Genomic DNA, 19962 nt, shown 5'->3' on the forward strand with positions numbered 1-19962 from the left:
CTCTTATAAAACTTTATTTCTATATGTATACCCGTATAAATTATCTCATTTTTGTATATGTTCATATAAATTATTTATTTTTACGTGTGTACCCTTAACTCAATAAAAATAAATGTGCAAAAAAAAAAATAATTTATAAAGATATACTTGCAAATAGTAAATTTATGAGGATATATATATACATAAATAGAAATAATTTGTAAGGGTCTACATGAAAATAATGAATTTATAAGGGTATACATGTAATTTTATATACTTACATGGATAGACATGTAAAAAGAATAATTTATAAGCAAGATTCGCTGTTTCAGTACCAGACTCATACCGATGCCATAGTAGCACAGTGTCTGTATTATACAATAACAGAATTTTTTTAGTATAAAAAGAATTTTTTAGAATTTATAAGGGCATGCTTGTAAGTAGAAAATGTGAGGGTATATGTGTAATTTTAAATATTTATAAGGCTATACATGCCGAAAAAACTCTTTTATTTATATAATGGGTGTGCGGTGTAAGGACGTGCATATAGTTCTGCTTTGTCCTCTTGGTAGGTAGTAGTTAGTTATATTGTGCTAGGAGTCAAACTTATTGTAAATAACTCGTGTCTAAGTCCGCATAAGGGAGGGCATTTATGTAGCGAAAGGAGAGGAACTGATATTTCTTAGGTGGTCTCTCTTAAAGAGCAAAGCCAAGAAGAAGATGTCATCCTACAAGTTTGTCCATTGGAGTTCTGTTGGGGGAGAAAGTAGCTTGGGTATCTTCCTGTAATCATTCCTCCTGTAATCTTCTTCTCAAGCCAGTATTTGGTGATAGTGAATTATGGTGTATGGAGCTTTCATTTGCCCTCTTATCACTGTTGTTGCGTAGCTTGAATAGCTTGATTTGAATGAAATTTTTGCTTGGAGTGGTTTGTTTCTTGTTGTGAAGATCTATTTCTCCTGTCTCTAACTCTTTTTGATGATGATCAGTCTTCAGCATGCAGGCGATATTGGGTTACTATTACCTGTTGGAGAAGAGGTTGTGTGGTTTGAGCAACCCAGTCTTGGTTCTCTCATCAGAATCCAGTAGAGGGAATTGAGTCCATCCAAGATCGGGGTAACAAGATGGAAAGCAGCAACAGGGGGATCAAAGTACGCTGGAGGAGGTCGAAGAAACCGAGGGAAAGGACCAGCGGGGTTCGGGTGGCTAGAAGTGCGGGCTAGTGAGGATCAGGATTGACACCGAAACTGGGGAAAAAACTTGAGGATCGAAGAACAGCCTAAGGAGAGCAAGGCCGTCGAAAGGGAAGGTCAAGAAGAATCTGGGTCATTCATTAGAAAAGTCAGGGGAGGAGGAAAATACGGGAGGGTTTAGAAGGGATCCAGAGTTTTTTTCTGCTGTAAATCTTTGGGGGGTAACATTCCAATAGCTTCTCGTTCCTTCAAAATCCTTAATATCAAGTTTCCAAGTTCTGTGGTTTGGCCAATACCATGAATTTTTTCAATATCCACACTGCCGAGTCCCCGAATAAAAGACCTGAAAGACAGTGGGCACGGACGGAGTAGATCGTAATAATTTAATGCAACCAAAGAGCAACTCTACGACATTATGCTACAGTTTGAAAGATTATAGATGGAAGAGTTACAACAAAGTTTGATGTACAGAAACTAGAGAGGTCAAAGTCGATGGACAAAATGAAACCCCAAAGCCTTTCGATGATGATTCGGAGAATATTTTGACTTAGTTAGACAGCTGAAAAAATTATTTACACTGGACATCCCATGCATTAAGGAGAAGCTACAACACTGGACAAGAGACTGGCACGATCATAGACAGCGAAATCCACAAGTGCTAGTTGGATTTTTTTCTGGATTCATCTGTTTGTTCTAAATTCGTAACACGGCCTGAAGAATCTCAGTCTCTTTGGCATATAGGACCTCGATCTTTTCACAAGAACAGAGATGCGCTGCCAACCACAAGAAAACAGGCAAGAGGGTTACGAGAAGGAATTCCTAAAACGAGGTGACCAGGCTTTGCAACATATATGGTTGCTTGAACACCGACATATAATAAATCATCTAGCTGACAAACTGCATGACAGACAGCGTATTGCTTCATGAGGAATGGGTAATGCGAGAATCCCTGAAGCCTGAGGACACACCTCCAGATGCTGCTGGCGATGGTGACAATGCCATGTAATTGGTGCCAGGTAATGAGACAGGTGGAAGACCCATAGAATGGCCCTGGTGACCAGCAGGAGCAAAGCGGGAAGGACTAGCAATGGCAGTACCCATCAATGCATTGGATGTCGTTTGCCCATGGCCAACAGCTGCCAAACTCGGCCTAGGGGAATGGACCTGCAAAATTTATGTTTAGAGAACGACAGAGTAAATTATAAATCAGAATCATGTTGTAAATAAATATAACAGGCAGGGCGAGGTTCTTCCAACGGATAAAATCCACTATCATCATCAAAGTCATATGGGAAACATAGACCATTCTATCCATACAAGAGTAGCTTTAATCAAACTTGAAAGAAGTAGAGGGTGCCGACTGGCTCCATTTGCAAAGTTGCTGGTCATTGATGCCAGTGACCTGGGTTCACATCCCGCTCTCAACCAACTTTGACCAGGCTTTCTACCACACTAGTCATCAAACAAACAAATTAAAAAACAAATAAATGCCTCAAGGTACTGCAAGAATGGAAAATAAATAGTTCGCTCCATTCGGTCGATTGGGGCTTGCCCTGATTGTCACACCCCTTTGCTTGGCAACTAAAAGTTCTAGCTTCAAGTCATGGGTGGTGCATCCCCAAGAATCCCAACCTAGATAGTCATATTGCGGACCGGACACCCTCCCTTTCTCTCGAAAAATAGTCTGTTCCATTTGATGATTTCCTCAGTTAATTTTCTATGCATATAATTCATGGACCATAATTGCTAAGGATATTTCACTGAGATCCATAGGATCCTTCTGTAATTTAAAATTTTTCTAATAAGGTGAAAGAGAGGCAGAGATATGGATAAAAAGTGTTACCATCTAAGGGAATCCTTCGACAAATGTCCCTTCATCTCTAACAGAGCTTTTAGTCAAAGATCACAAATTGGACTAAAAAAGAAATAGATAGAATACCTTCCTCTCTCTCAATTTTGTCTTCTTCTTCTAGTGATGAATATTCACCTAAAAGATGGTAATCTACCAATAAGTGCCGCCCTCCATTGATAAAATTAAGGGGAAAATGGGTCTTAATAAATTGCAAATAACCTCACTTAGCAGAACAGTTCTTGAGAAATCCTTATGTTTATCTCTCTACAAGGTAGTCAATAAAAATAAATTAACTCCCTCAGAAAACTCTACAATCCCTTAGGTATAATTTAACTCAACAGTTTCTTCACAGTTGGATAGCCTTGAAGTTACAAACATTTGATCTTAACAAGACGGTTTCCATTTGCTTTTGCTTTTAAACTAAAGTTTTTTTCAATTTCTATGATAAGAAGTCACATTTTCCTTATAACATTAAAGTAATAATTTTTAATTACTACCGCATTACTACATTGATAATAGATTAAGTCCCACAAAAGTGTAAGAATGTGTATATTTATAGATAGATAGATAGATATAGACATATGCTTTGAAGAGGATGAGGTTGCAATCTGATCCTCCTAAAGATAGATCTTGTTACTTTGTCATCCATATCCTCCAGCACCAGTCCTACTCCCATTTTCTCTTCTTTTTCCCTTCTTTTCCTGCTGGACTTTCATAGATTTATGTTTACATATCTTCACCATCTAATATTTTAGCCTTTGTATATCCTTTCCTTTTAATTGTTTAACCTGTTTGGAACCCATGTAGTTCATCACTTCATCCTACAACCTCCTCCTCAAATATTTCTCAATTGGTTCATCATTTCCCAAGTAGTCCACCCTAAACAATTCAGTATGATACCCTTCTTGGTATTTCCAAGCTTAACTACTTTTGAAACGTGATTAATGAGTATACTTGCAGCTCCTGGTCAATCCATGGTTTTCTTGATGCTATGCCATGCTAAAAATAAACTACTATTCTACTTGGTTGTTTTAACATTTATTTATATTGTTAATTATGCTTAGTCTTGTTGACATCATCAGCATGGAACTTATGAATGCCAATGTCAGCAACCAAATTCTTCTACGTGGAGTGGTACAAGTTCTATAAGATCTTGCTCCCACTACCACTTCGCTGCGAAACACGGAAAACTCCTTTAACAAAGGACATGCACTTCAACCACTGCCCGCAAAGACCCAACCTTGTTCAATGCTACTTGCCCAAGGACTGAATAATGAAGCTCTGAGACAATTGATCAGTTATTTGTCAATAAAATCTGAATTTTAACATACAATCTCCTGCATGAATTTTGCTGCAGCATTTGAGGTGCAATATTGAGAAGAATAATCAAATTTATTGTCCAAATTAATAACCCATCTTGAGCAGCCACTTGCGACAAATGGAAGGCAAAAGCAAGTGCAGGCAAAGGATCACTCGAACCATTTTAGCAGCTCATATTAATTTAAAAATGGCAGCCCTTAATGCTAAACTATGTGTCTCATCAACTCTTGCAAGAGATTGAGATGTTGGTAGAGCCTTATAAGGATACAAGCCAAAAGATTAATGGCCATTTGTCACAATCCTACACTTCATTCAATCTAAACTGTCTCCCCAACTCTTATGAAAGGATGAGATGTTGATAGAGCCTTATAAGGACCCCAACAAAAAGATTAACAGCTTTTTGTCACAATGCTACACTTTATCCACTCCATCAAACCTACAGACTAGAGGTTAACTTTACCCTTCCAATGCCCACTCATTGAGAGCCAGAATATTTGCTAAAACACTATCTGAAATGGGAGGCAAACTGCATGTAATACCAAGTCAAACTTTAACATCAAGCATATGAGAAATTATTTAATCAATCGGTAAGTTTCTCCTCTATGCAACCATAACCAATCTACCTAGTGATATGGCGCATGCCCAAGGACTATGTCTCTTAATTGACGAAAACAAGGTATTACATAGCATGAAAATCATTATTAATCAACAAATAGGATCAAATGGCCAATCTTAAAGAGAAATGGTACTTAGCTGATAAGATGACCAAACTAGTGACTAAGGAGCAGTCAGTCCTGAACACATGCTCTATGGCTTGCCATACAGCCTCATACGAAGCGTATTATACCATACCAGTAAAGCACCGATAGGGGTATCGAGGCTCGGTACAGTGTAGAGGCTAAACCCGCTTGTATTTGGTGGAACTGACCAGTTCTACTTGGTTTCATATTGTATCGACCCTGTACTATCCCATTTCAAGCAGTACCATGGTTGGACGAGGTAAAAGGGTCTCCCAACCCTGTATCTATGCAAGCTATACATACCATACCAATAAGGTATCATTATAGTACTTGGTAACTATACAACAATCATGAAGCTATTAGGAAGCTCTTACAATAGATCTATAGACTCATCAAAGCTAAAAAGCCATAAAATTTCATAATATAAGTATTAATTAAAAAGAAAAGTCTTTGATGCAAAGTGTGCCATTTTGGTACTGGCTCCATACAAATACCATCCCATTACTGTGTCAGTACGCCCGATACAAAGGCTAGTTCGGCTTACCCTAGGTATTCTCTACCTACCCACCTGTGTCGGTTTCGGGTACAGGTACCCTTTTGTTGAAGGTCGTTCGAGCTTTTCCTGGGAGTATGGCATGGGTTACTTCAGCGCCGTAGCGCCTGGTACTCGGGCATTGGCTCGAGGCATTTCCTCTACGACACTCAGTAGACCCCCTGTACCACGTACTGACTCGGTACCAATACGATACGATATGGTCGGTACACATCGGTATCAACCGATACAGCAAACCATGCTTAGATGTTTTGAATAGCTAATTAATTATAAAACTCAACTATTCAGCATTAAAATTCCAGTATATCCTTTGAGACATGAATTATTATTGATATAGCACATGACCATCAACAGATTATGGTGCTTACAAAGTCAATGTGTTGAAGGTTAAAAGGATAAAATCAAGGTCCGCCGTACCGGTACCGGTCGGCATACCGGTGGCGGCCCGGATCCGTATGAAACCGGTACGTACCGGTTCCGTACCGATGGCATACCGGTTCCGTACCGGTGGCGTACCGGTTCCGTACCGGTCCGAACCGGTTCCGTACCGGTCCGAACCGGTTCCGTACCGGTCCCGTACCGGTTCTTCAACAATAAACTACCGGTACCGGATTACACGCTGATCCGGTACCGGTACCAGGCCGGACCGGTACGTACCGGCCGATTCGGACCGGTACGTACCGGCCCGTACCGGCCGATTCGGACCGGTACGGCAGACCATGGATAAAATCATTTTAGGTTAACTCATTTAGTGGAAGCATAGCCCAAAATCACTTTGCACTCCAAGAAACCATCAAAGAAACAAAGATAGAAAAACAAACAAGATGCAACAAGATAAGAAGAGCCATTTTAAGGGAAAGCCACCAGCATGAATCAAGAAAATGACTATTTCTCTGAAACAAGCCAGACCATCTCAAGATCAATTATAAACCAAAACATTTGAAAGAAAAATAGCAAGGTTTTAGCTATTGGTTTTGAATCATATACTGGTAATTTTTCCTCGAACAGATGGAGGATGAACTCTGAAAGTTTGGTGCACTTTCAAAAACAAGTTAGAGATTTCAATAGCTGAAAAGGCTGAGAAGGTTAAATAAATATTGTTAGTTCTCCCTTGCAGCTCATATCATTTGGTTAAAATACACCATTTTTTGTGTTTGATCTTTGGTAAAAACTAATTTTAGTTCCTGGACTAGACAAAAGTAAGTAGCCTTTTTTTCTTATCCTAGAGGAGACATAAATATTTTGTACTTAACTTTATAACTAGTAGTAGTAATGGATGTGATGTTTCGTATAAATTAGTTCGGGATAGCAAGTTTAACTTTTCCTTTGACAAGTTCGATAAAGTTCTCCAAGTCTATCCTGAAAAGGCCATTATCAAATACAAACTCTTTTTCCTGTGGTTACATAGTATGACAAAATGACAAGATTTCCATTTCCAAAGTTAGCAAGATACCAAGATTACCATTTCCAAAGTTACCAAGATATAAAATGAAAGATAGCAGATAGAAAGAGGCCATTGTGAGATACAAGCTCTTTCTTTTCATGCAGCAGGCAAAATGACAATTACCATTTCTGAAGTCAGACAGATATGGCCAGTCTTGACCAAATTTTAAGGCAAAACCAGTCAAGTCAAAATCATTAATAAAATTAGAACAATTTATTACATCTTTTAATGAATGAAAAGATTTTTCCTTCCTCTAAAAGAAAAAGGGTAGGAAACCCAAGTGGAAGTGACAAGCAGAAGCTTCAAAGAAGCATCTTTTAGGCATAAAGAAATGTCTAGTAATCCAGGACTGACAGGAGATACCAAGCAACAGCAAGCATCTAGAGTTCAAGGTGAAGTTACACATAGAGAAGGGAAGCAACCACTGGAAACCTTTGCCATTCCTATGAAAGGAAAGGATCAAACTTCAACCAAGGATGATGTGAAGAGTTGGGCTGATGTTGCGCAAGGCATTTGTCCCCCAAGGTGGGAGGCACAAAGGGTGTCTAAAGAGGATGTTGCTAGGCTTTAAAAGGCTTTTGATAGGGTCATTAACTTCTTTGACAATGTAGCAAGGATGAACATAAATCACGGAGGCTTTCCTTTGTGCAGAAATTTAAAGGAAAAAGGGTTTCTTTGGAGTTTGTCACTCGAGATCTAAAGATCAAATGGAAGTTAAAGAATGACTTTGAGGTGTTCTCCCTTTATCATTGTTTCTTCCTCTTCCACTACAAAACAGAAGATGACCTCCCCAGCATCCTATCTAAAGGACCATGGGCATCTACTAGGCATGCTCTAGCATTGGAGAGATGGCCTCCTGATTTCGGCTTGATGATGCTGTTATTAAATATGCGACTGTTTGGATCCTTTTGCCCCAACTTCAAATGGAGTATTGGTCCAAACCTTTTTTCTTGCAAATCACAAAAGTTACAAGAACACCTCTTTTGCTTGATGCTTGTATAGAACACCTAGCAAAGATAGACTACACTAGAGCTTGTGTACAAATTGATTTCATTGAACCACTGGACCCTGGAGACTGGAGTCATAGTGAACTAAAATGGAAGGCAATTCTTGCAGTCCTTTATGTATGAAAATGCCTTGGTTGTATGTTTTCACTGCAAACAAATTGGACATCATTAACAAGAATGCTATCACCAATCACCGGTTGGACAAGAAGTACTTTGGTAGGACAATACTGCTTCATCAATTGATACCTTCCCAGCTGATGGCAGCATTGCAGTCCTTTCTTCGTAAGGTAAGGAGGACAAGACCTTGTTCGGATAATGGTTGTTGGTTTGAAGCTCGTCTCGATCACCTTATAGGAGCAAATCACCATTGCCAAGCTTTGATCCTCAAAGGTCCTTTTTAGTGATGCACCTTTTGGGGACATCATCAACCTCCTCAAGTGTGAACCCAGAGGAGATCTGGACGGAGGTTAAGGCTCACCGGATGTGTTCGTCCGATGACCAAGGGAAACGTGACCACAATAATCATGCCACTAACTGCACCATATTAGTTGCTTTACAGCCCAATATGAAGCAGAAGCCAATATGGAAACTATTTCAGTGGCTAGTTAAGCATCGTGCCAAGTAACATCCACTGTGACACATGAAAATGGTGAAGCACCATGCCTGGACATAATCAAGTTAATTCTCACCCTATAAGTTTGAAGGGATTGTTGATTTTTGTCTGTAATTTACCAAAATGAGAGAGCATCAAAGATGTTATTATTCAAATTAGCAAGATAAGTCATGCTAGACGGACAAATTTCAAATTAGTAAGAAATAAATGGAGTTTAATCTCTTATAATCAAGGGATCGACAATGACATCTATTCATCTTGGCCCAAAAAAGTCATAAAAAATCTGCAAGTGAGATGAAGAATAAGGCAACAGTGGTGATATTTTAGCAATGCTTGAGGAAGATTAGTTGACTCCGTTTTGTACATAGCTGATCCCAAGCCTGGATAAAAGAGGAGGGTTGCAGTAGGTTGAGTTGAGTTTTATACATAAATAATCCTAAATAGATAATGGAGGCAAAGGATTCAGTTTGGGGCTAAGCCCTAGTTGAGTTGGTGAAGATTAGTTACCAAATGGAGTGGGATTTACTTGGAAGTTTTGAAGAAACTTACATCAAACAGCCAACTTGTGGTCAACTATCTAATAATGCAGCTCAGAATCAAGCACAATGCCTGACATCTACATCTATTCAAAATTCAACAGTTTTTCTTGATGAGTTCATGCATAGACCATTAAGTAGCAAGCCATGAGGCTATGGTTAATCTTGTTAAGAAAGCTATTAGCCTTGATACTGTTCAAATGCCGCCGCAAGCTAAACCAGCAAAGATCAAGTTATCCAATAGTGATGTCTCTTCAAAATTACATAGGAAGAGGCTGTGTCATGTATCAAAAATAGTACTTAGTACTTCTCTGGGTCATCTATATTCCCTTCTCCTCTAGGAGACTCCAATTCAAACCACCTTTTTCTCTTTAGAACCCTCATCCCCTGGATTATATAAAATTATTTGTGATAACTTCGATAAACTATTGGATGGAGCATGAGTTATTGTTCAGACCAATGTGCATCTTATTACAATAGTAGTTAGAAACATTATTTTCCGTTTTTGTTGAATAATTTTCCTTCACACCACCAATCTTTTGATTGGATGTATATGCTACAAGTATCTAAATTGGTGATGTTTAATAAATTTCCTTCGCTACCAAAAAAACGATATAGGGAACAAATAGAGAATTTTGACTTTTAAACAAGATCTATAGCATTTATAATACTTGCCTACAATAGGAGTTATCTACCCTATGCATTGTCATCTCAAAATAGCACTACCAACTCTTAAGGTAAAGTATATTCTATGCTATGTATATTGAGTATCCAACTCAGTGATCTTGATCCAGGCATCTTAGGTCTAGTTTGCCATTGCTTTTGAAGGGCTAAAAAGTGCTTCTTGAAGGGTCAAAAACTCTTTTGAAAGATTTTGAGATGTTTGGTAAAAATTTGAAAATAGTTTTCTGGCTCTTTCAAGAGCCAAAAAAGATCTACTAGGGAAAAGCCCCAATGTAGAGCTTTTGGGCAAAAGCATTAATTAAGATGCTTCGAAAAGTTTTTTTTTTTTACAAAAGCTCACCCGAGAGACTCAAGTTCAAGTCCAAGCAATGATTTTTTTTAAAATAATTAGAAATAATATATACATCAATGATAATATATAATAATAGTTTTTGATAGTACAATATAATAATATAATATAATATTTATAACAATATTATTATTTGCTATTATGTTTTAATATTATTATAATATTATATTATTACCATTGTTATTATATTATAATAAGTATATTATAATAATATAATTTTATTATACTATTACAATAGAATACTTTTATAATATACTAAAATAATACCATATTATTATAGTATAATAATACTATAAAAATATTGTTATAGTTTACAATAAATTTAATATTATTATTTATAATATTATTTATGTTAGATATTAAAATAAATAATTTATAAATTAATAATATTTTATAGTAATAGTTTTTGATAGTGCAAACGGTTAGACAATTGAAAGAACTATAGAATATTCTTTATTATTATTTCTTGATACTAAAAGTATTTTTTCAGTTTTATTACCAAAAAATTATTAAACTTCTACATATTTCAAAAATGTAGTCACCAAACAGCAAACAACTTTTAATTTAAAGCTCTACTATCCAAAAAACTCTATAGACAAAAACTCTTCTACCTACAACAATGCCAAACAAGGCTTAGAACACATACAAAGCCTTCATCCTCTGGTTCTCTTGTTTCAAAGTCCAAACAACACCAAATCTGAGTTTCCTAATTTGGCATTTTTTATAACTCGTTACTGAACCAAACATTTCATGTAAATTTACTTCCAACTATTCCTCATGATGTAAACATATCCTGGAAAGTTAAAGCAATTTACCATCAGTTAGATGTACGCAAAGGTCTTGGTATTTGCTAATGGTCAAGCATCATTTTCAGTTGCATGCAGGATCACCGAATCCTTTTCAGAAGTCATGTCATAGAATTCTAGACCTTCTATTAAAGAAAACCTAAAGCGGAGGAGAAGCAGCAGTATTCTAGGAATTACTTTTGTTCCAATCTAAGGTGCCAAAAAACAACAGTTTTCATCTGAGAACTACTTAATTAGATGCCACAGGCTCAATATTGTTGTCATAACCTACCAACTAAATTCTGGCTATCAATTTCAATACAAGAAAAATCAGAATATTTCAAGTGGCAAATAAGTTCGGAATAAGCAAGTCAATATTTTCATTCAGTCCCATAACTCAATAATTGTCAATAAGGGCATGTAAATAGTTATTAGATTGAACCAAGATACCAGGTACAAAGAAGTGAGTAATAGGGCAGCCACAGGCAAGTTCACTATTGGCCAGACATTTGCTTACCTTTCAATGGAGCAAACTAATAGAAACAACTTATAAATGAAAATACCAAGCAAATCAGCAAGTATTTTGCTGTTGTCATGTGATGGAATAGGACAAATGTTCCTATCACTGCCATCGGTTTGCAAAGGTATTATTTGAGAAAACTAGAAGGCCACATTTAAAAAAAAAAAATCTTTTAAGCACATTCAGCACAGGAAGACAATCAAAATTAAAAAAATGCAACTCATTCTTCTCATGGAAAACTTACTGTGTTATGTTGTAAAGAGCCAAATGGATTTCTGGAAAAAGATACTGCAGATGGAGATGTGCCATGCAAGTGATTCAACTGACACGCTTGAGTATTGTGGTTAGCAGCAAGATCTGATTCCCCACCTAAATCACCACTGAAATTTACATCCACGCTAATCTTGGGAACCTGTCTGGTAACAGAACCCATGTCAACTAAAGTTTCTGCTTGTGGAGGAATAGAAGCACGCATAACATATGGCTGCGCATTTCGTCTTTTTATTTCTTCTTCAGCATTTAAAATCTGTTGGCCAGTCCAAAAGAATGGTTCCCAAAAAGTGAGTGACATAAATTCACTGAATGTTGAGAAACATGGAGAACTAAGCTCTCTTTCATAAATAAATAGGTAAAATTCAGAATCCAGGTAACAACTTGACAACACCCCAGCAATGAACTCATATGAGTTATGATCCGGTCAATTAATTGTAAATAACAGTGGACAGACAATCAAAAAAGGTGATCACAGCAACAGATGAGATGGGCAAAAAGCCATATCATCCCCATATTCAAGGTAACACAAGGAGATTATGTTTATCTTCTTTCAAATATTTTTAAAGATGTTTTATGGAGGGTTTTTTTTGTTTCTGGGTTTTTCAGGTATCCCCATATAGGAGGCAAAAATAATTTTGGAAAAAAATAATCATACACATACAGCATACAAGAATAGCAATTGATCTTCTATGAGAAGAATATTTCATGCCTCTCTCACAATGAAATAATGATTATTTAGGCCCACCTTTGCTGGTCACAAAAACAACTTTAAGCTAAACCACCCTTCTACCAAAAAATGTTCAAAACTTTAAGCATAAAACATTTATTATCAAAATTTATTTTTTTTAATTCAAAGAAGAAAATCAATTTATGAACCAACATCAAGTTATATCCCAGTTCTAAGGTGTATAACTCAACCTTTTAAACATAAGAATAATCATCAAGCTTTTAAACACAGCAATATTTTCAAATAATGTACCCTTCCAAAACCATTCTTTAAGATCATGTTAACAATAATGGCCTTTGGTTGCCTACTAAACCATTGATCGAACTTCGTTGGAATAAAATAATGGATGTTAGCCACTACAATAAAAAATAATGGGAAAATCATCAAAGGTTTAACTTTACCAAAACATTCTAAAACTTCCAGTTTGAAGATGATATTCATAGATTCAACTGCTTTATCCAGAATAAATGCAATTCAAAGAAGAGGAAAATCTTGGTGAAGGTAATGTGTGCATAAAGTCAGCTGTTTTTCCCCAAACATATGCATTAATCAAATCTAACAAACATTAAAGAGGAATCCAAATTATGCAATTGTATGCATAAATCAAAATGTCAGATTGAGCACAATCTAGGTACTTTGGAGAAGATTTTGGCATGCACTAAGCTAGGCAAACCTTTAAGAGCAATAAATGGATGAAGATGCAGCTTATGTTTGTTATTGAGTGACACTTTCCCTTCTCATGGATCTATTTTCTTGGTTTATTATGGAATATTTACCACATGAGCCCTTTCAAATATGTATCAAATTTTCAATCTAATCCCATCTTCTATGAACGGTTTATTATGATCATGTTTAATCTTTAACGATGCTGGTTAATAATGTTAGAACCACTCTGCTTGAGAAAACTAAATACTAACATGAGGATTGAATATGTTTACCCAAGCATGGAAACCTATCCAATCAGGAAGCTTATTGGGGCTCCAGCATCTTGCTTCCCACAGGAGACGAATTGTGATAAGTTTTCTTTAAATAAAAGAAAAGGAAAAAAAAGAACCAAGGCTTAGAGTTAGGCCTAGCCGAGCTGCTCGGGCTTGGCTCAAGTTCGGCCCGATAAAAGCTCGGCTCGAGCTCGGCTCTTTAGTCAAATGAGCCCGAGCCCAAGCCTAAAATGAGGCCCATTTAAACCCGAGCCCGAGCAGCTCACAAGCCCAAACGGAGCTCATGACTTAACAGTGCCCGCCAGAACGTGCCACGTGGAACAGTAAACATGGATATCTTTTTTGAAGAGGAGAGCTACTAGTTAAATGTTCCTCGTGAACAACTTATTTAATGTAGATCCCGTGTTGAGAGGCTGCCAGCTGGATGTTGAGATAAGGAAGGTTGCTTTGTAGCATCGGTATGGAATAAGAAAAAACGGTAGAGAGGACTGATTTAAGCTACGAGTTGGGAAGACAACTAACACGGCTCTGGCACGGCTGAAAAAGGTGACACGTGGCGTGATTCGGTAGATGGACAGATATTTACTGTAGGAGTTGATACGAGAGAGCCCCTGCAATAGCAATGAATTACGGGAAAGTGGTGATGGTGCGGTACCATCACCACTTTCTTAAAAAAAAATTTTGAATTTTTTTTTTATGCTAATTGAGAAGATAGCTAACGCAGCTCTGGCATGGTTGAAAAAAGGTGACACGTGGCATGATTCGGTAGATGGACAGGTATTTACTGCAGGAGTTGATACGAGAGAGCCCCTACAATAGCAATGAATTACGGGAATGCTACTACTTTTTGAATTAGGATTAGGTTTGTTAACGAGCCGAGCCGAGCCCGAGCCCGAGCCTGAGATTCTGTGAAACGAGCCGAGCTCGAGCCTCCCAGGCTCGGGCTCGGCTCGACTCGGCTCGGCTCGGCTCGTTAACAGGCCTACTTAGAGTCCATGTTTGAAAGGTAATGGACAGAATTTTGCATCTATGACTCAGGAGACCATAATATGCAGCAAACCAAACTAGAGAGAGAGAGAGAGAGAGAGAGAATGCAGAGGATTCTGTCCAACCACACAAAGGCTGGCCTCAAACTGTTTTGCATTATATAAAGAGAAGATACACACAAACACTATATGGCTGAAAGTAATGGAGCCCCTTTGAAATATATCAGGGCTTCATTGACATGACAATAACATATCATAACAAGACTCTGCAACAATATTTCTTGATTTAAATTTTTAAGTCGGTTTATTTTGTACTCCACTGATTATACCTTCCATACCATTAGTAATTTCTTACGCTGATGCGAGCTGTTTTCTGCAACTAGATATCACCAAGTTGACAAGAGCATTATCTACACAAACATTTCTACGACAGAAATGCATGTTACACATATAATAAGCATTTCATTCACTACAAGTCATTCATGATGTCAAGACAAGCCAAGAGAAATTTCTTTACTTTGTAGGACATAAAGAGACATCCTACCATATAAACCAATTCATTAGATACGCCTACATTCACTGAAATTTCATGAATTTTGAGTATTACTGAGAGCAAATAGATCTGAGGACATATAAGCAATTAAACTACCAAAAACCCATCTTATAATAAACTTGATGCTGCATTAGAAAATAATAGGATAGCCCTATCATTTACAAATTATTAATATTATGAAATCTACACTGGTATCTGTTTTTAGGAACCAAACTAAGGTGACTCTGGCATTCTTTGTCAGAAATTCATGCGTGTAACTCGGCATATATATGCATTTAGACAACTCCTTACATTAAATAATGTGAAGCTGAATTTTTTCTTGGCTTATATCATGTTAACAAAAAGTGATTGTAATTATAAATAACTTTTAAGAAGTAAGAGGACCTTATCAAGGCTGCTATCACTTTCCTTGATCACTTCCAGTAGATCATTTCAATCAAGCTGTCAGACCAAGAAAGCAGACTAGTTGTGCATGCTTGTATTTTAAGAACACGCTCATCACTCGACACATATCATCTCCTTTACTAAAATCATGAAATCTCTGAAATGTATATATATTAAAAAAAGCTACCAGGTGTTACCAGGTGTTGTGTTTCTGATCTGATATCTACACAAAATGTTGTAAAGATTGGAAAGTGGAGTTACCTGCTTCAGCATTTGCACAAGATGGTGTTTCTTCTCATTCAAGACTTGCAACTTCTTCTCCAACTCTCTTTTCCTTTCCCTTTTGTCACCAGCAGTATTCAGATTGTCGCTCACCTAGCAAATAAAAATGATCAAGATAGCCAAACTAGTTTAGTAGGGGAGTAAAATCTAAAGCATTTTAAGCCCTAATAAAAGATATATACTCAAAATTGTAAAAACAATGTTATATACAGACAAGTAAGCCGACACATACACATAGTAGTTTTCAACAATTTTGTAACTTAAGGCTATTATAAATTACAATTATTATATCCAATTAGCCTCAGGAAGATTAAACTTAAGAAGAAGAGAGCTGAATAGGAGAATTTTGGCTTTGAACATAAAATTAAAAAAAAAAAAAGAGAAGTGGATATGGTAGCTGCACATCTTACCCTGTTTATAGATTCACATAACTACACACTACAAGCTAAAATCTAAGTATGAATAAGCAGCTCAAAAAGTTATTCTGACTACAAAATCATCAAGATAGAACAAAACTATAGTTATGATATTAATTCATGCACCTTTCAACAACAAAAAGAACCAGTTGAAAAGGAGGAAAACAAAACTCGATGAACCAAACTGATTATGATTAGAATAAGGAATGACAACTAGAAACTCTAAGCCATGCGTGTCAACAATCACCTCAAAGTTTGATAGATCAATTTAAAGAAATTGACATGAGTTAAGAATTCGTCTAGGATAACTATTTTTCCAGAAATTCTAACTCACAGCTCATTCCAATTCTAATTATAAGAGTACCAAATTTAAATATGGATTAAAGTGGAATTTATCGCCAGTTGGCACATATGACCTAGCATGCTCTGTACTATGCTGGTGCCTCATTAGAAAACCACGATGATACAATATCAACTGCTCATTAGTGCCTGGCATGCTGCTGTGCAGAGCATGCTAAGCATCTTCACTGCACAGTACATACCATGCCAGTGATAGTCCAGCACCCCACTGGTCATAATATCCATACATCTATATAAATTGTGTTTCAGAATTTTAAACATTTGATAGCAATAAATAAAAGTTTACTTGAGATTTCAATATATATATATATATATATATCAAGTATGCTACAGTGCCTACTCATGAATGGTAGATCTAGCATTCAACATTCTGGAAGCAATGTCTGATAACTAGGTTAAGATTTTCAGAATCTTTCAGGAAATTTTAAGCAATTGGAAGTTCTAAAGGTTTGAGTTCAGATTTCCAAGTTTTAATGTCAAACCATATAAATAAGTAGATGAGCTATATCTAGCTGTAGTCTTGTATTCAAACTTCATAAGATTATAATTCTAAATCTGATACTTGCCATGATGGTAATCATCTTATAAGTTCAGATTCATATGCAGCAAGGTTCGCCGGACCGACCGTACCGGCGTACCGGTAAGCACTGGCCGGTACGGTTTCGGTTCGGTACCGGCTTTGAACCGGTACCGAACCGGAGCCGCGCGCACGGACATCAAAAAAAAAAACAACGCATCTGCGCGCGTCAGCGGACGTGTCAAATGCCACTGTGGCATTAAATGGCCCATGCGAGCTGGCAGCCTGCATGGGCACACTGCCCCACGCGGGGAACCGCGCCCACGGCTGATTCCCCAGCCAGCCCGCGTGGGCACACTGCCCCGCGCAGGGAACCGCGCGTAGGCGCGATTCCCTACTGGGGAATCAGCCACGGGCGCGGTTCCTGCGCGGGGAATCAGCCGCGGGCGCAGTTCCTGCGCGGGGAATCGCGCGTCCGCGCGCAATTCCCCCCCAAAAAAAAATTGCCACGTCTGACGCGTTAAATGCCACTCTGTGGCATTAAGCGGCCCACGCGGCCTCTAGCCGTGTGGGCGCTCTTCCCCGCGCGCGAGCGCTCAGGAAAAATGTGGTTGGACCGGTGCAAACCGGCCCGGTTCGCACCAGTACCGGCTTGTACCGTCGCGAACCGGACCGATTCGCACTAGTACAAGTACGGAACCAATCGATTACGACGCAATTTGGGTCGGAACCGTTTTTATACGCTGTACCGTACCGGTGCCCGACGGCACCGATTCGGTATAGGCTGAACCGACTGGAACCAATTGGTTCAGCATACCTTGATATGCAGTTTTGTATGCTTGTGGTTTTTTTTTTTTTTTGGTACATTATGCTTGTGTTTTTTCACCCTTACAAATGTTCACATAATTATGCCTTAGATAATATTGTTACGATGTTAATCATCCACATAATCGTTCAAGTTTACCAGCCAGTGGGCATCTATTGGAAATTGCAATCGCCCAAAAAAGATGAAGCTAAAGAGCAACATAAGTATTCTAAGTTGTAGCTTCAAGACTGTAAATATCCCCAAAATATAATGATAACAGATTTCCATTTCTTATGTTACATTAAAGACACAAATTGAAAGGAAAATCAGGAGACATGTAAAAATTTCATCTTTGAAAGAGTATGAGCTAGCATAGTAGCAAAGCACAGAACCCAATTATGATCAGGAAGCCAACCAACTTAGAGGATGTAAAACATTGTCAACTTATCACAGGGCGCTATCAAAGGAACTTTATACTTGACTCAGGTCAGATCTCCTTGACTCATTCTATTTAAAAGCAATTAGACAAGTTGGAATATGTTTGTGACCAAAAGTGGCAGTCATCTAACCACACAAGCAAGTCCTCAACATGGTAGAGCTGAGTAATATGGAAACAGAAGCATCCAGAAACCACCAATTTCTTGTGCTTTAACTTCAAAACCTCACAATATATTCCAATGCATATACAGAAACATGGTTAACATGCTAACAAATTGTCAAGGAGTGCAGTACTAGCACCCTTCTATAATTTAAAGCACATGTATTCCACCATTAGTTTTAACTTTTAAGCACACTCCTTTCCAATAACCATCCAACATATTCAACATAAAGTTTGCCGTGCCTCAGTCAACATCACACACGGTGTCCTAAATAAATGTTGTTCTGCATGGATCCCTCGGCTAAGCAATTCAGGTAGAGAGATAAGTTAGTGCAGTTGTTGCGCCAAGACATGCGGCAGCCTAACCTAACTAAAAGATAAGTAACACGGTTTCTTAGCAGAAAATTATTTTACTTATTTATCTCTCTTTCAAGTTAATGGCATATGGGCTTACTCTGATTAGACCACCCTGAAGTACTGGGGAAAAAGGTTTGGCATTCTGGTTCTTTACCAGCGATATTTTGCCCTAATAAAGTTGTCTATGATCTCCTATCACCAAAAAGGATTTATTATTTGTATAAAAGAAAGGGATCGGTAGCCAACCAATACACGAAAGATTGATCAAGATCTTGAACCGACTGCAAAAATGGAACTTGGGAATCAAAAATTTACCTAAAAATCAAGAAAGGCCACCCACCGTAAAAGTTGCTCACCTCCAACTTCGCATCAGCCGTCCCACCTTTGCCAAGCTCGGAACCACGAACTTCCTCGGATGTGGCAGAGGTGCCGACAGGAGGATTTGAGGCGGGAGCATTGGGTCCTTGGGATTCGTGCAACGGCTTGCCCTCTTCCATATCCTCCCCCTTCTTTTGCTCGGAATTCCACGTCTGGGAATTGAGATTGGAAGCAATCTCCGCCTTCGGGGAGTCGGGTTTAGCGCCGCCATTGTGGCCTGCGGCTTCTTGCTTTCCCTTCTCCTCCTCCTTCGCGTCTAGAGTTCCAACCAGGGTGGCGGCGGCGGAGGACGAGGAGGAGGAGGCGCCGAGGCGAGAGAGGGCTAGAGATCGCTTGCGCATGAGAACCTTGAAGTGGCGGAGGGATATGGCCGGCGGCGGCATGGGCCACCGCCGGGGGACATCGGGAACCCGGTGGAGGTTCCCGCGGTAGAGAGAGATCGCCACCATGGTTAACGCCTCTTTTCTGTTTGCCCCGGTTCCGGTTTTATATCAAGTTATCAACCCGATTAGAGGGCAAGGAAAGCGTCAAAGTGGATTACCGTGAACGCCGACTTAGCTTTGTCTGGACGCCGACTTTGCTCTTAATATTCGAGATTGGTCAACCAACGCCAAGGGGCCAGTGGAGCTACCAAGCGGGATAGAATATCGCATATATAATGCGTTAGAAGCTGTCGACCCCGTTTCACCAAATTGGCGATTGACCCCGACTCCAATCCAAATCTTCTTTGCCTTCACTTTGACGGAAAACCTGGTCCGTGGAACGGTGCTAATCATGCAGGGCTGGCAATTGATTCAATTGTCTCAGTAACGC

At 38.5% G+C, this 19962-nt stretch overlaps 2 protein-coding genes across 3 annotated transcripts in view; one reads left to right on the forward strand and one right to left on the reverse strand.

Moving 5' to 3' along the window:
• The window catches only part of LOC103711437 (squalene synthase 1-like), a 59577-nt gene extending 57177 nt beyond the window's left edge, over nucleotides 1-2400 (forward strand). The window contains exon 14 of the mRNA XM_088720963.2: nucleotides 976-2400. The gene's annotated coding sequence lies outside the window, so the exon portion shown is untranslated. The remainder of the gene's footprint in view (nucleotides 1-975) is intronic.
• On the reverse strand, nucleotides 1586-19622 carry LOC103715733 (uncharacterized). 2 transcript variants are annotated; one of them, XM_026807949.4, is made up of 5 exons: nucleotides 19128-19622; nucleotides 15698-15811; nucleotides 11820-12101; nucleotides 2141-2336; nucleotides 1586-1945 (listed from the first exon to the last, which is right to left on the reverse strand). In XM_026807949.4, the coding sequence occupies exons 1-5, from the start codon at nucleotides 19596-19598 to the stop codon at nucleotides 1866-1868; spliced, it is 1143 nt and encodes a 380-aa protein (XP_026663750.2). In that variant the 5' UTR covers nucleotides 19599-19622; the 3' UTR covers nucleotides 1586-1865. The 2 variants fall into 2 exon arrangements, with proteins under 2 accessions (XP_026663750.2, XP_088577092.2); XM_088720966.2 differs by having other exon boundaries at nucleotides 1586-2336; nucleotides 19128-19621.
• Nucleotides 19623-19962: the final 340 nt, after the last annotated feature.

Source organism: Phoenix dactylifera, chromosome 1, assembly GCF_051530095.1.
Source record: "Phoenix dactylifera cultivar Ajwa chromosome 1, Ajwa_hap1_PhDact_Kaust_v1.1, whole genome shotgun sequence".
NCBI lineage: Eukaryota > Viridiplantae > Streptophyta > Magnoliopsida > Arecales > Arecaceae > Phoenix > Phoenix dactylifera.